The sequence below is a fragment of the Chiloscyllium plagiosum genome, unplaced genomic scaffold, assembly GCF_037043375.1.
Source record: "Chiloscyllium plagiosum isolate Xiang-an unplaced genomic scaffold, Cpla_swu_hap1 HiC_scaffold_4, whole genome shotgun sequence".
In the NCBI taxonomy this organism is placed as follows: domain Eukaryota; kingdom Metazoa; phylum Chordata; class Chondrichthyes; order Orectolobiformes; family Hemiscylliidae; genus Chiloscyllium; species Chiloscyllium plagiosum.
Genome location: NW_028270142.1, coordinates 104,847,809 through 104,864,310, shown reverse-complemented (window position 1 = coordinate 104,864,310; position 16,502 = coordinate 104,847,809). Strand labels below are relative to the sequence as shown.

Genomic DNA, 16,502 nt, shown 5'->3' with positions numbered 1-16,502 from the left:
CACAGGTCGTACATTATTGACAACAAAAAAGGGGGAAAAAAAGTAAATAAATAAATAAACACACATTCAAACTAAAATTTTACCACGTCCAACAAAACCTGTATTTATACGGGACTCTTTCCTCCCAGGTGCCCCTGAAGCAACAAACATCATCCTTACAGCAAAACAAAGGCCCTAAACAGTATGGCCAGTACATCTGCATCGGTGTAGTTCAAAAAGGACCGCCATGTTCTGTAAAATAATTCCATTTTTTGGTGCACCATATTCGTAAGGAAGTCCAGGCGAATATATTCCATAACAATCCTATGCCAATTCAAAAGTCCCGGAGGGGCTTTCCAATACCCAACTTACTAAAATATTTTTCCTCGCACAAACAGAAAGGATAGTAAATAGTTTCTTCCCGTATGCATCTAGAGAAGGAAAATTTGGAAAGCCCAAAAGGAGAGACAACACTGGGTCCAACCCAATCTCCGTTCCCAAAATCTTCACCAAGGCATTCGCTATACTGTCACAATATCTACGAATCTTATGGCATGTCCACAGACAATGACTGAGAGTACCAACTTCTATTTTACATTTAGGGCACATTGTGGATGCTCTTGCCTTGAACTTTGCAAGTCGCTCTGGTGCCATATGAGCCCTATGTAGTATCTTCAATCAAATAGCCTGAGTTTATTACAGATAAGATCTACCTAGCACTTCCCCAGATATCCTCCCACACCCTAAGGAGATTTCCATCCCTAATTCTTGATTCCAGGTTTTATATCATCATTCCATGTCCTTCGATACCTTATTACCTAGCGAGTGGTAGAGAGTACTGACCGAGGGTGCACCCATTGGCCGAAGCACTCTCCTTTCCATATCTGACTTGTACAGATTAGTCATCAATGTGGTCTTTTTTTGTATGAAATCTCGTAGTTGAAAATATCAAAAAAGGTCCTTGTTTGGCAACGCGAACTTCTGACGCAACTGTTCGAAGGACATCATAACCTCCCCATTGAACAGATCTCCCAAACAGGAGATACCTCTGGACTCCCAAATTTTAAATCCAACGTCAGTCAAGCCTGGCTGAAATCCCAACATTCCCACTATAAGAGTAGAAGGAGAGGGTTTCTGTGAATTACCCTCATCCTGTCGCATCATCCTCCAAGCTTTGATTGTATTCAGTACACTTATTGAGTTAGGTTTTGCTGTTCAAATTAAAATATTAAAAATCTGCACAAAGAGAACTTTAACTAAAATATATGCATGTATGAATTGGCTTGATGAAGTAAAGTGACTCGATGTACTTAGTTTTGAAATTTGAACTATAACGAATGGGCCACTGGGATAGCTAGTCTATTCTAAATCTCCTGACATGATCAGCATGTCCTTCTACTTCATTCATCCTCATGAGCTAATCAAGCTGCTCCTTGAATGCATTTATTCTATTCATAGTCATAGAGATGTACAGCATGGAAACAGACCCTTTGGTCCATCCTGTCCACGCCGATCAGATATCCCAACCCAATCTAGCCCTACCCCCAGCCTGTTCAGCCTCTCCCTATAGCTCAAATCCTCCAACCCTGGCAACATCCTTGTAAATCTTTTCTGAACCATTTCAAGTTTCACAACATCTTTCCGATAAAAAGGAGACCAGAATTGCACGCAATACTCCAACAGTGGCCTAACCAATGTCCTGTACAGCCACAACATGATCTCCCAACTTTATTGGTCAGTACTCTGACCAATAAAGGCAAGCATACCAAATGCCTCACTTCAGCTACTTTGCATAGAGTGTCTGTTAGTTAAAGGGGCAGGGGGTCTCACCAGGCAATAAATTTCTGCTTGATCGAGGGCAAGGACATGGAATGGGCGGGTGACTACTGACAACAAAGGGTTGGCATAGTAGCTCAGTGGTTATTACTGATGCCTGATAGCCTGAAGGACCCAGTTTCAATACTACCTTCTGGTGACTGTCAGTGTGGGGTTTGCATATTCTCCCCGTGTCTGCGTAGGTTTGCTCTGGTTTCCTCCCACAGTTCAAAGATGTACAGGCTAAGTGAACTGGCTATGGTAAATTGCACATAGTGTGCAGGGGTGTGCAAGCTATGTGGATTAACCATGAGAAATGCAAAGTTATAGCGTAGGGGATGCTCTTTTGAAGATCAGTGTGGACATAATGGGCTGAATGGCCTGCCCCCACACTGTAGGGATTCTATTCTAACTCTTCCCTTTTCCTTGGGATGCTCATCAATTCTGGGGCTACAGAAATTGCAGTATGGACAGCGGTCACTATTGCTTGCATGATGCTGCCATTTACTGAAAGCTGTTTGTCTCTAATACACTGACAGCTTTTTGGGAAGTGGGACATGGTATACTGGAATCTTCCATTGGGAAGAAGGCCTGCCAGTGCCCTCAGAAGTACCTAGCAGGCAGGAGGTCCGGTGGGCATTCCATCTAAAGGAACAAAGGTGTCTTGGCCTTTTAAGACTGTACATGAGCCAAATTAAAGGATTCCACCTATTGTTTCAGTTGTGAAAGGGCATAGGTTGGATACCACAGGGATCTGTTGGCATGGAGGGACATTTGTTGGATGGATGGGGAAACATAGATGTTCTTCCTGACTCAGCTGAAGGATTCAGCTCTTTATTTCTCCTTACAGCTTCTGGATTTCCTAAGGCATTAAAACAAAACAGCTCTTACAAATATGAGGCACACTCTTTAATGTTTCAGGTCACCTCGTGAAATTAAATGGGACACCCACACATCTCATTCATTAAAATCAGATGTGCAATGCCCATTTCAAAAAATATTAAACTACTAGTCAGGCAGCATGGTGACTCAGTGATTTGCACTGCTGTCTCACAGCACCAGGAAGCCAGATTCAATTCCAGCCTTGGGTGACTGTCTGTGTGGAGTTTGCACGTTCTCCCTCTGTCTGTGTGAGTTTCCTGTTGGTGCTGCAGTTTCCTCTCAGGATCTAAAGATGTGCAGATTAGGTGGATTGGCAATATTAAACTGCCCATAGTGACCAGGGATGAGCAGGTTAGGTGCATAAGCCATGGGAAATGCAGGGTTACAGTGATGAGGAGGTCTTCAGAGAATTGGTGTGGACCCAATGGGCCAAATGGTCTGCTTCCATATCGTCAGGATTTTATGACAAACCAACCGCAGATGTAACAAAACTAAGTCATTGCACAGGATGTTTATCCATTGCTGTTAAATTATTACCAAATCCACTGGCAAGATCGATGGAGAAAATTTTAATTAACATCACATTGTGTTACAGTGCAATCTGTTGTTATCAGTCAGCAGCATTTGAATTACCACTGTAAAAAACTAAAGTAACAATTAACTGGTTGAAATGGTGTCTAAATGACTATAAATTCTTGATTATAGAATACACTATAAATAAATATTTTGTCATATCATTACAGCAGGAAGGAGGACTGCTGCAATAACTACTTTATGTCATGGTACTGCCAATATATAGCAGTGTTCCTTTGGATCTACATTTTCCCCTATGTTAGTTGTATCCTTATTGGAAGAATAGGTAAGTAGGTAATGTTGCTAGACGTGCTGAACATGCTTCTGGTATTTACTCACGACATAGCAATAATGCATTGTACTCCTGAAGATTCAAAGATTTTTTTTCTAACACTGGCAAGCAGATTTTTGTTATTCATATAGCTGGCGAAGCAATTATGGGTTGGTATTGAGGTTAACAATCCATCCAAACCATTCATAATAAAGCACTACCGCGAAACCCATTACTTGATGCCTCTGCCTTATCATTCTTTACTGAAAACTCAGTGCCAACTAGAGTGGGTTTTAAAATTAGATTCTCTTTGTTTTTTTTATGGACAGAGACAGAAACAGGTTTATATTTTTGCTTTCTAACCAACATATTCTCCTTTCTGTTCTTCGTGCTTTTGTAAAATTCCATGGGTAATATTAGTTATCTGGTACATTGAATAAATGGCCATTCTGCATTTATAAAGTTTGGATAGTTAGACCAAGAAATTGAAGCTGATGTATCCACTTTAATATGTAGCTTGTCCATTGCCTATGCAGATCAGGGAGCCCAACTCCTATTTTAGACCCATTTCTGACATGTGTTGATCCTGATCATGGTGTGGGTAGTCTTCTCAGGGAGAGTATCCAAATATAAGTGAAAAGGCATTAAATTGTAGGTTTTCTCAATTGTATCATTGATTGTTACTCAGTTAATTTTAAGTGGGTTAGTGCTGCAAACTCAGCTAGAGTACAGCACAATATCTCATAACTATGTAGTTGGCCTAATGGATCTCAACTTTGCCAAATATTCACTGCACTACATATCATTCAGGAAACCACATATGGAGTCATAGAGATGTACAGCACTGAAACAGATCCTTCGGTCCAACTCATTCACGCCGACAAGATATTCCAACCTAATCTAGTCCCACTTGCCAGCACCCAGTCCATATCCCTCCAAACCGTTCCTATTCATATATCCATCCAGATGCCTTTTAAATGTTGTACCTGTACCAGCCTCCACCATTTCCTCTGGCAGCTTATTGCATACACACACCACTCTCTACGTGAAAAAGTTGCCTCTTAGGTTTCTTCTATATCTTTCCCCTCTCACCCTAAACCTATGCCCCACCCCAGTGGAAAAGACCTTGTCTATTTATCCTATCCATGCCCTTTTATAAACCTCCACAAAGTCACACCTCAGCCTACAGGGAAAACAGCCACAGCCTATTCAGCCTCTCCCAATAGCTCAAATCCCCCAACCCTGGCAACATTCTTGTAAATCTTTTCTGAACCCTTTCACATTTGATAATATCCTTCCAATAGGAAGGAGAACAGAATTGTACGCAATATTCCAACTGTTGCCTAACCAACATCCTGTACAGCAGCAACATGACCTCCTGACTCCTATACTGAATATCTGACCAATAAAGGAAATGCCTTCTTCACTATCCTATCTACCTGTGACTCTACTTTCAAGGAGCTATGAAACTGCACTCAAAGGTCTCTGTGTTCAGCAACACTCCCTAGGATCTTACCATTAAGGGTGTAAGCCCTGCTAAGATTTGCTTTCCCAAAATGCAATACCTTGTATTTATCTAAATTAAACTCCATCTGCCACTCCTCAGCCCATTGGTTCATCTGATCAAGATCCCATTGTAACCTGAGGTAACCCTCTTCGCTGTCCACTACACCTCCTATTTTGGTGTCACCTGCAAACTTACTAACTATATCTCTTATGTTCACATTTATATAAATGACAAAAAGTAGTGGACCCAGCACCAATCCTTGTGACACTCCACTGGTCACAGTCCTCCAGTCTGAAAAACACAACCCTCCCGCACCACCATCTGTCTTCTACCTTCGAGCCAGCTCTGTACCCAGACAGCTGGTTCTCCTGTATTCCATGAGATCTAATCTTGCTAACCAATCTCCCATGGGAACCTTGCCAAATGCCTGAATGAAGTCCACATGGATCACGTCCACCGCTCTGCCCTCATCAAACCTCTTTGTTACTTTTTCAAAAAACACAATCAAGTTCATGAGATATGATTTCCCACACACAAAGCCATGTTGACTATTTGCATTGTTGTATCTGGGTATTACCATTGCAAAAATATATACAAACAATATGATGATTTTTTCTTTTGTGCCATCTAATGAAATCAGGAATGCTGAAATAGAACATGAACAAGCAAATGATTTCAAAGAAATATCAAAAAAGAGCATGCAACTACACAAGGTTTCCTGCTGCGCTTCACTGTGGTACTTCAAATAACAGGAAAGCCACGAGTAGGTCTGATATTCAACACATAACCTTTATTGATGGAGTTTATTAAAAGTGACTCACCACTTCAAAGACAATAATTGGTAATGAAAAAGAGAAAGCTTGAAAAAGGTGCTGTCAGGACATTTTCAATTCTTCATTCCATGATTTGAATCAATTAACATGACCATCAAAAGTATGATATGACTAACCTGTTGAACTTCAGCTGCTGTACTCCTGAACAGTTCAATGTACCGCTTGCCCAACATATCCTTGTGTTTCTTGAGGGCATTTTGGGCATACCCCTCACAGGCAAACAACACAAAAGCATCACCCGTTGGTCTCTCATCAGGATACTTGACGAAAAGGATTCCCTCTTTTCCACCTGTTACTGGGCAGTTTGATCCAAAAAATGTCAAGACATTTTCTGCTGTGGCTGTGAATGGAAGGCCACGCATACGAATAATAACCTGATTCTCTTTCGATAAGAACTGTGCAACTTCATTCGAGGTACCTAGAAAGATACGAAGTGACTTTAAGTAAGTGGCTGATAGAAGAAAGAAGAAAGATAATACATGTGCATCCACATAAAGCATATCACAGAAGGTCTAATTACAAGTTACCAGAACAGCAGAATTTAGTCAAACAGATGATTTGAATCATAGGTTCTGAAGCAAATACTTTGAACATGTCTGTAGCTGGGGCATTTTTCATGCTTTCTGCATGCATAGCATTTTCAAGTTTGAAATCTTCTACTTCAAATTTAATCTGGGACAATAGATCAGTGATTGGTTGCCAGTCACAACATAGCCTCCATGTGCACAAGTAAAGGCAAATACGGGAACACAATTGTATTGGAGATGAAATGATTATTTTGCTATTTAGATGAGATTACCGACAGCATTGAAAAAGGCCCTTCAGCCCAACAGGTCCACACCAACCCTCCAGAGAGTAACCCAAACAGACCCATTTCCCTACATTTACCCTAAACACTATGGATAATTTAGCATGGCCAATTCACCTGACTTGCACATCTTTGGATTGTGGGAGGAAACCAGAGCACCCGGAGGAAACCCATGCAGACATGGGGAGAACGTGCAAACTCCACATAGACAGTCACCCAAGGTGGGAATCAAACCTGGGTCCCTGGCGCTGTGAGGCAGCAATGCTAACCACTGAGCCACTGTGCCACCCTACATTTAGAAATCACTCAAGGGAGAAAACTAAGAATGGCAGATTCCTGTAGAACTGTACTTTCGTCAGCTCAATCAGGAGTCAGGGAAAAATAGAGGATGATAAAGAAGGAAACACAGCACCTGACTGTTTATGAAAATCAAACAATCTGATTGACCCAGTATCAACAATTCTCTTAGTTAAACCCTAACATCTGTATGCTTTTGTTTTGATGGTTGGTAACTTGCAAATCCAAGTAACCTGATTGAAATTTAAACCAGAAATGCCCACCCAGATTTCATTAGAGCACATAGTTTTCTCTATCTTTTGATTCTTTGCCATTCAGCATTAAATTTCTGCATTCCAATGCTGAACCTCTGCTTCAGATTATCTTGATTATACAGATGTTAACATTTCCCTCCATGTTATCAGCTTATAATGTTAAACTCAATCCATAAAGTGTGCATTTCGACTTTCTTGGTTTGCAAAGTAATATCAAAATACAAGAAACATATGCTCCAACTTTACCTCCTGCAATTTTCAGAAAATCTTCCCCTGTTGCCTTGTATACCTGGAGAAGATTTAACAATGAGAATATTGTGCAAAATAGCTGTGTGTTTTCAGTATACAGTACACTTGAAAAGCACTTCATTGGCTGTAAAGTGCTTTGGAATGCCCAGAGATTATAACTACTCAAATGCAATGTTTTTTCCTATCATTGACACATAAATGTTTTATAAATATTACATTTTAAAGTGCAAATTATCATATGAAGCTCACTCTATTTGCTACATTCACAAAATGTTAAACACGAAACAATGAAAATGGTGCATGGTGTTGTGATATCATTTTGGAATGATGTCCCTTTAACAGATCAATGTACAAAGGAATGAAGTACCCAAATGTTATCACATGTCTACAAACTGTCTGCATAGGCTTTATCTGGAAATTATTCTGCGCTATATATATTAGTTTAGCTGCTGTATTTATTAGTTTAGCTATAAATAAACATATTGAATATCTTAAATGGAAGCCACACAGTTAATGTGTTGCACTCAGATAATATAAGAATATTACATATGATAGAGCAATGTGCAAGACAAATAATTTAGATAGAAAGAAGAGAGAAAAGGCTACTTACAACTCTTTTAACCCCTAGGTGTAAAATATTGAAAATCAGCAAGAATAGACTGCACACTCCAGCTAATTTTCAAAACTAAGATGATAATTGGCCCATTTACTTTTCATATCCTGAACGCTACCCATTGCAGCATCTAATATTTCTTAAATAATACAGTATTTTGGCCTCCATTATTTTCTCTGGAAGTCCATTCTGTGTGTTGATCATTATATGAAGAGTGACTTCTTGATATCAGCATTAAAATTATATTAATTATTCTAAATTTATTTCCTCTATGCCCATTTATCTCCAAGGTTTTTAATTAGACACTTCCTCATTGTGCTGAAAAAAATCTCAATTTCTCCTGTGTGTTTTCAGTGACAGGACCAGAATACCATGCTATATCCTGATGCTATCTTCTACAAATTGAATTATAATCTTTTGGTTATAATTATTTTTAAACATTGTGACATGTTATGACACATTCTTGGAGCAGACTTAAACCCAAATCTTCTATATTACTATTGTACTGCTTGAGCCTTGTTATATGGCTACATAGTTCAGCATTCCAAGTTCCCTCTGTACAAATGACTGCTAGCTTCTGGTTGCCTGCCATTTCAACATACTATCGTGTTTCCTGGCCAACATCTCTGTCCTGGGCTTGCTATAGTGCTTTAGTGAAGCTTAGCGCAAGCTGGAAGATCAACATCTCATTTTCGACTTAGGAACCCTGAAGCTTTTAGGAGTCAATATCGAGTTCAATAATTTTAGAGCCTGAGCATCTCTCCCATGTCCTTACCCAACCACACCAGACCTCGTCATCACATGTACTGTTACCACAAATAACCCATTGTTAGCTGCTAACAGATTTATTATAAGCAGATTATATTTGACTAATTTGAGCGAATTCATTGATGAAGTAAAAGGAAACCTTTGGCTAAGGTGCTACACTATACAAATAATCATTTTGCAGTTTCAAATTAAAGTGTTACTGGAAAGAGTCATATTTTGAAGCATTTCGTTTTGCACTCTTCAGGACAATCTCAAGGAATGCCAATGTAAAGGGTAAAGACATTGAAATTTCTTGAGAGGAGAGTGTTGTTTAGTTGGCAAGTTGATGTTGATTGGTCGAGATTTGCCCTGGTGATTCTGATTACTCATATAGTATCGTTAAACTTCACTTAAATCATTAGTTGTATAGATTGCACACAATGTGCCCCCTTAAAAAATTACTATTTCTCAGTTTTACTCTAAATAAATGTGAATTATTTTTCAAATAGTTCATTTCATCATTTCATACAATTTAGTACAAAGAATGTCTGAATTAGGGGAGTGGTCATTCAATTACATCTTGCCTGATTGGAGTATGAACTAAACTCCACATTCCCACTTAATTCTGATTATCATTGACTCTTTCGTTAGTCATGAATGTATCTTTTTCTGTAAATATGAATATTTCATATCTAAACTGTTGCAACGCTTTCAGCATTGTTCAGATAGAATCAGTTTGTGCTAAATTAAATATTCCTCATAATTATAAACATTGACAAAGAAGACCCATAAATCAAAACTATATATTTTGAAATTTTTCAACATTAATTGTAACAGAAAGATATATTGAAAATGTCAATAGTGCAGGAAAACGTTGAGAAATGTTATAGAGTTTTAATTGCGTATGATATCTAAATGTACAGGTTACAGATCATCCATAATTCAACAATCCTAGATTCAAGAAATTCATAATAGATACCTCAATATATCTGTTTCCCATATGATGCTTGTGCCTTTGCAGTGCCAGGTCTCTGTGTTCATCATTAATGAATCTTACAAGAGCTTCTCCATTTCGTCTTCCCTGTGAATTTAGGCATAATGCAGCACCACCCCTGTAAATAAGAATAAGAACATTATAATTAACAGCTGAAAAATACTACTCAGACAAACACATTGACAAATTGCAAAATTTGAAACGAATACAATTCCTCCCAAACAAGTAATGTAACTGATTACGTGTAAGGTATTTAAGCCTGAAAAAAAAGAATTTCAAAGTGAAAACAATCACTATCTTTAAAGTATCAGTTATTTACTCAAACAAATGTTATTCAGAAGTAACAGAGCATTTAGTGTAATACTGTTAATCACACATCATCCTTAAAATAGAACACCACTGGAAACTATATCTCAAGCAGTACAAAGATCATAAAAAACATTTAAAAGCTAAATTCAGTTCAAGTCCTTGCCAAAAAGTTTTTTTCTTGTGAACTTAATGGAATTCAAAGTGAATGTTATTAAAAGTGAATGTAAACAATATAAGGAGGACATCGACGTTTCCAGCAAATTAGTAGATGGTTATCCAGCAGATCACTTCTGAAGAGATAAGCAACTGCAAGATCTAAATTCAAGAAACTTACCTTTGCCATCTAAACATTGATTAGTTTTATTTCAGTTACCTATTTGTAATAATTATGAATTACTATTTATTATCATGTTCTTTTTTAAAGCTTTTTTGTCTTTTTTCTTTCCTTAATCACTTTAATTTTAATTAATCTATTCTTGGTCATTGTGATATCACATTGTGGGTAATCACCAAGGATATCATATCTCAAGGAACGTACAGTATATCAAACTCAGATTTGAGTACCATTGGTAAGGTATTGGCAATGAACCAACCTCCAAGGCAGACATGGGGACAGGCAGCAGTGAAAAGTGGCTGAGCAGAGGCTGATAGCTAAGTTCAGTACCCATAGGGATGGCCTCAACCGGGATCTTGGGTTCATGTCACACTGCAGGTGACCACCATTGTACTATACACACACACAGGCACTCCTACACTCACACAGGCACTCTTACACACACACAGGCACTCTTATACACACACACACACACACCTACAAACACACACTCACACATGCACCCTCTCACAAACTTAGACCCCTTTACACTCACACACCTGCATATACACTCTCTCTCACAGACACTCACAACCTCCCACCTCCCACCCCCCCCCCCCCCCACAACACACACGCACAAACCCACATGCACACATACAAATATGTGTTTGTGGGGTGAATTTGTACTTGCAGAGTTACATTGTTCTTTGCTGTAAAACTGCATGAATCCATGTAAGATTTTGTTAATTCATTTTTTAGATTAGAATCAGTCTAAACATTATGGCACAGACAGCACACAGGGGCTAACACCTTCAACACATTATCTGGGCTGACACCAATTGTTAAAGTTAACCTGAGTATGTAACTTTTAAAAAATGTTTTGTGATTTACATGTGAAAGAAGTGAAACTAACATGGTCATTCTAACAGATGAGAGACTTAACAAACAATCAAGGTATTTTTCAATGTATAATTTCAGTTACATCACACTGTAAACTTTTGCTATAAATTCTGTGTCTGACAATTGTGTCCTCCACAACCACCTGATGAAGCAGCAGTGCTCCGAGAGCGAGTGCTTCTAATTAAACCTATTGGACTATAACCTGGTGTTGTGTGATGTTTAAATTGGTAATGTAAAAATTCAAATTATAATAGTTTTGTAAATGAAACCTCAAGCATTATTTGCAAATCTTTAGTGAAATGTAGAAAAATTAAATCCGGTGTCCATTTTAAACTTGATATTTTCAGCAGTTGCATATCAGCAAAAGGGGAAAAACCAATGGGTTATTTCATCCCAAATATATAACTTCACACATTTTTGTCTTGAGTTAATCAAAAGAAAATAAACAGTAAATACAGATGAAACAAAGTAAATGTAAGACTCTTAAACGGCTTTGCTGTAAGTTCACAATCCAGTATGGAGGCAAGTCATACATACCAGCAGGTCCCGGGTTTGATCTTTAGTCTGCATTGAGGTTTAATGAATGCAGCCAGGACACTGATAGAGACAATTCAGCACCTCAGAGTTAGTAGTTGAATGGGATGGCAGATAAAGGTGGAGAACATCAACTGAGTTTGCTTTGTCTGATGTAAAAACCACGTTACAGTGGATGATTACGAACACATTGCCAGGGATGAGAAATTGACCTTTCAAAGTTAGAGCTGTGACCTTGGGAGCAGAAAACAGTGGGAATGAAGAACTTCTCAGGGCTATGGGTAAGATGTGGAAATGTGAGACTTCGCACAATTCTTTTCCAAAAATGTCAGCAGAGACAACAGGCTGACAGGTTTCTTCTACGCTGTAAGATATATGAATCTATGATCATTGTCCAATGATTTCCCCTGGAAAGTGTCCTGAAGCACACATTGGGGTAAGAGGGTGCAGGTAAGAAATTAGTCTTATGGTCATGAAGCTTGATCATACTCAAATGCCCAAGTACACATAAGAGTAGCTAAGTTAGCAAGTTGCTGGTGAGTGCTCAGCACTTGCAAAATCATACTCAGCGCAAATCTTAATTATAGAAATGAAAATATTGTAAAGTAGCAGAAAGATATATAAAATAAGGCTAAACACATATTTTGAAGTCTTAGCTGGGCACAGCAAAAACAGCAGTGATTCAAAAAGGCAGGTCATTCCCACCTTTCCCAAGGTAATTAGGGATGGGGAAAAAGTGCTGGCTGAGTCAACATTACCCACACCGCAAATGAGTAACAAAATATCTATTATGATTGCAACTGCTCAGAGAATCTTCAATGAGTAGAATCCATGGATTCCAATATGAGTATTTAATATTTCATGGTTTCTTGATAAATTTAAGTAAAGAATTTGGCCTTTGATTGATTTAATCTGGGCAAGATACTGAAAATTGATATGATTTATGCCTAGAGGAACTGCAACCATATATATCATTCTTTATCTAAGATGTTTCTTTTAATATTTCTAAGTAGAGTTAAAAGACAAAATGAGCTGTAAAATGCATTACTAAAATCAAGTAGCAACATCAGAATTTGAGTCCTGGAGGGCCTATGTTTACAGAAAACAACACCAGCTGTCTCAACTCCCACTAAGGGATTTCTGAGCTTGAAGTGCAGTTGGATTCACTGCATAGCATTTGATCAGCTAACAGTTTCCTGGATCAAAGGCTGTAGGAAGTTGTCAGCATACAGCCATAAGGGCTTCAAAGTTGCAAGTAAGTGGGAATCAGAAAGGAGGAAGAGGATAGCAGCAAACAAATCGTTTGGAAACGTGGTATTCTCGAACAAAATTTAAAGTCGAAAGTGTGGTGTTGGAAAAGCACAGCAGGTCAGGCAGCATCAAAGGAGCAGGAGATTCGACGTTTCGGGCATAAGCCCTTCGTCAGGAATGAGCCCCACTCCTGATGAAGGGCTTATGCCCGAAAAGTCGATTCTCCTGTTCCTCGGATGCTGCCTGACCTGCTGCGCTTTTCCAGCACCACATTCTCAAATCTGTTCGCCAGCATCTGCAGTTCTCATTTTCTCCTCAAACAAAATTCGGCATTGCACACCATTAACGGAATCAAAACCTCAAGGTGTCAGGTCCTATGAGCCAAAAGCAGGTATGCAGTGGAAATTTGATATTCCAGTGGACAGCCAGTCAGTTGTGGATTTTGTTTTTTTTATGTATTCATGGAATGTGGGCATTGCTAACTAGGCCAGCATTTGTTACCCATCCCCAACTGCCTTGAAGAAGGAGATAATGTGCTCTTTCTTCAACACTTGCAACACATCCTTACAGTGAACAGACAAGCACAGTGCTGTGAGGGAGTTTCAGGATTTTGAGCCATTGACAGCGAAGGAAAGGCTCCACATGTTTTGGATGGGAACTTGCAGGTTTCCATCTCCTGCCCTTTTCCTTCTAGGTGGTAGACGGTGCTGTCGAACGAGCCTTGGTGAATCACTGCGTTGCATATTGAGGATGATACACAGTTGCCACTGTGTGTCAGTGGTAAAGCAAATGGATGTTGAAGGCAGCAGATGCAACAGCTAGCAGCATTATCTCTAATAGTATCAAACTTCTTGCATTCATGCTGGCAAGTGGAGAGTATTCCATCACACTCCTGACTTGTACCTTGTAGGAGTTACTTATTAGTGAGATCTGAATCATATAGAAATGGAGGACTGGATGGTTAATATCCATAGATGTCAACAAAGATAGGGAAATATAATATTACAGAGCTCAAAAGGGAGGATGAGGAGTGAAAGACTCTATTTGGAAGCAAAAGTCAAGAAAAAGAGTGAAAATGCTACTGAGTGTATTGTACTGACATCCAAATAAAGTGAAGGATGTCTGCTGTAGGAAGGATTTTGTGCAACTTGAAAAGATTTACAAGGATGTTGTCAGAGTTGGAGGGTTTGAGCTGTAGGGTGAGGCTGAATAGACCAGGGCTATTTTCCCTGGAGCATCAGAGGCTGAGGGGTGACCTTATAAAGGTTTATAAAATCATGAGGAGCATGGATAGGGTAAATAGACATGAACTTTTCCCTAGGGTGGGGGTGTCCAAAACTAGAGAGCATAGATTTAAGGTGAGAGGAGAAAGATTTAAAAGGGACCTAAGAGGGTAGTGCTGCTAGAGGAAGTGGTGAAGCTGGGACAGTTACAACATTTAAAAGGTATCTGGATGGGTATATGAATATGAAGGATTTAGAGGGCTGTGGACCAAATGCTGGGAAATGGGACTAGATTTATTTAGGACATCTGGTTGGCATTGATGAAGGGTCTGTTTCTGTGCTGAGTAGATCTACAAAATATTATTGAGACATCCAAGATCTTTAGAATGTCAATAATGAGTTTTATTCCTTCCAATTCATAGAATCCCTACAGTGTGGAAACAGGCCATTTGACCCAGCAAGTCCATACTGACCCTCTGAAAAGTATCCCACCTAGACCCATTCCCCTATCCTACTACTCTACATTTACCCTGACTAATGCACCTAGCCTACACATCACTGAACACCATGGGCAATTTAGCATGGCCAATTCACCTAACTGCACATCTTTGCACTGTGGGAGAAAACCAGAGCACTCAGAGGAAATCTGGGAGAATGTGCAAACTCCACAAGCCAGTCATCCGAGGCTTGAATTGAACCCAGGTCTCTGGCGCTGTGAGGCACTGTGTTGCCAAGGATAGGGGAGGGAAATATTTCTAATGTGTGTTCAGGTGAATTTTCTTGATCAGTCTGTTTCCTACCCATTTAAGAAGAAGGTATGACAGATATCCTGGAGTGTTGTAGAGTTCGGAGAAGAGATGAAACAATGGAATGATTTGAAAACAAGGATAAAAAAAGGCTAAATTGCCCATGGTGTTCAGGGATGTGTAGGCTAGGTGCATGAGTCAGAGTAAATGCAGAGAAACAGGGTAGGGGAGTGGTCTGGGTGGGATACTCTTCAGGGGGTCAGTGTGGATTTGTTGGGTCAAATGGCCTGTTTCCACGCTGTTGGGATTCTATGAATTGGAAGGAATGTAGCTCACATTATTGTGATTCTAAAGATCTTGGATGTCTCAATAATATTTTAAAATTGCTTGACTGGGTGCTAACATCAGTAGGTGAGCACATGGGTGAGCTGTGAAATGGATTAGCTATGAGCTCAGAAATGAACAGTTCAGTTTCAGATTGCCTCAAACCTTTGGAGGATAGCATATGAGAGATCAGTTTGGAATGCAGAGAAACAGTCAAATCAGTGGGGGCGAGTTCACTGAATTCATTCAAGACAGAAAAGTTGATTTTTTTGATAGACAAGGAGTCTGATTATGGGGGTCAGGCATGAAAGTTGAGTTGACACCACAACCAGATCAGCGATAATCTTAATGGCAGAGCAGGTTCAGAGGAACAATGGCTTACTTTGGCTCTTGTGTACTGTGTTTCTATGAATCTAGGTGGTGTGAAGGAAGACAAGAGTTGGATATATGTCAGTGAGCTAACAGTTGAAGAATGAGTCAAGCCTGCAGCAATAAAGTGCTGTGGATGGGTAAAAATCAATGCAAAGTGGAACTTCCACCCCTCAAAGAACAGGAGGCCCATCATCTGGAGCTGCCAGAAAATCCAATGTGCTCCTGGTGAAGCAACACAGTGACCGGCCAGAATCCCATTCTGGGTGCTGCTGGGACTCAGGAAGCCCCATGAAGCCAGATCCTGATGAGTCAAGGGCTTTAGGAAGGATTTGATGGGGCGGGAGGGGGAGAAATGGGATGACCTATAGGAAGCGAGTTGTGGGTGGTAGCAGGAAATATTATAGTGAATAACATTTTACTTTTAGAACCAGAATCAACCCCACAAATGGCATCAGCATGCCGACTGACATGACCGTTTAGCTTAGAAGGAACATTGGAATCAGAGTTAGTTTAAAGAAGAGTAGCTTCAAAAAATGTATCCCTTCCTTCATGCCTTTTTTAAAAAGCTTTTTACTCTAATTATTTCTTTATATATGGTGGGTGTCCTGCCCAGCCTCAGTATTATTCTGGGAACTCATGGGTTGGAAGATGGTGAATTAGTTATCTTACCTATTTTACTTCCTCCCACACCCTCCACCCCTGAAAACA

General features: G+C 39.5%; 1 protein-coding gene across 5 annotated transcripts in view; it reads right to left on the bottom strand.

Moving 5' to 3' along the window:
• esrp1 (epithelial splicing regulatory protein 1) overlaps positions 1–16,502 on the bottom strand; it is an 84,212-nt gene that overhangs the window by 49,352 nt on the left and 18,358 nt on the right. For all 5 annotated transcript variants that reach the window (XM_087986541.1, XM_043688049.2, XM_043688050.2 and 2 more), the window contains 3 exons: positions 9,808–9,940; positions 7,466–7,508; positions 5,977–6,278 (listed from right to left, as the gene is read on the bottom strand). In XM_087986541.1, coding sequence (XP_087842667.1) covers positions 5,977–6,278; positions 7,466–7,508; positions 9,808–9,940 — 478 coding nt within the window. The remainder of the gene's footprint in view (positions 1–5,976; positions 6,279–7,465; positions 7,509–9,807; positions 9,941–16,502) is intronic.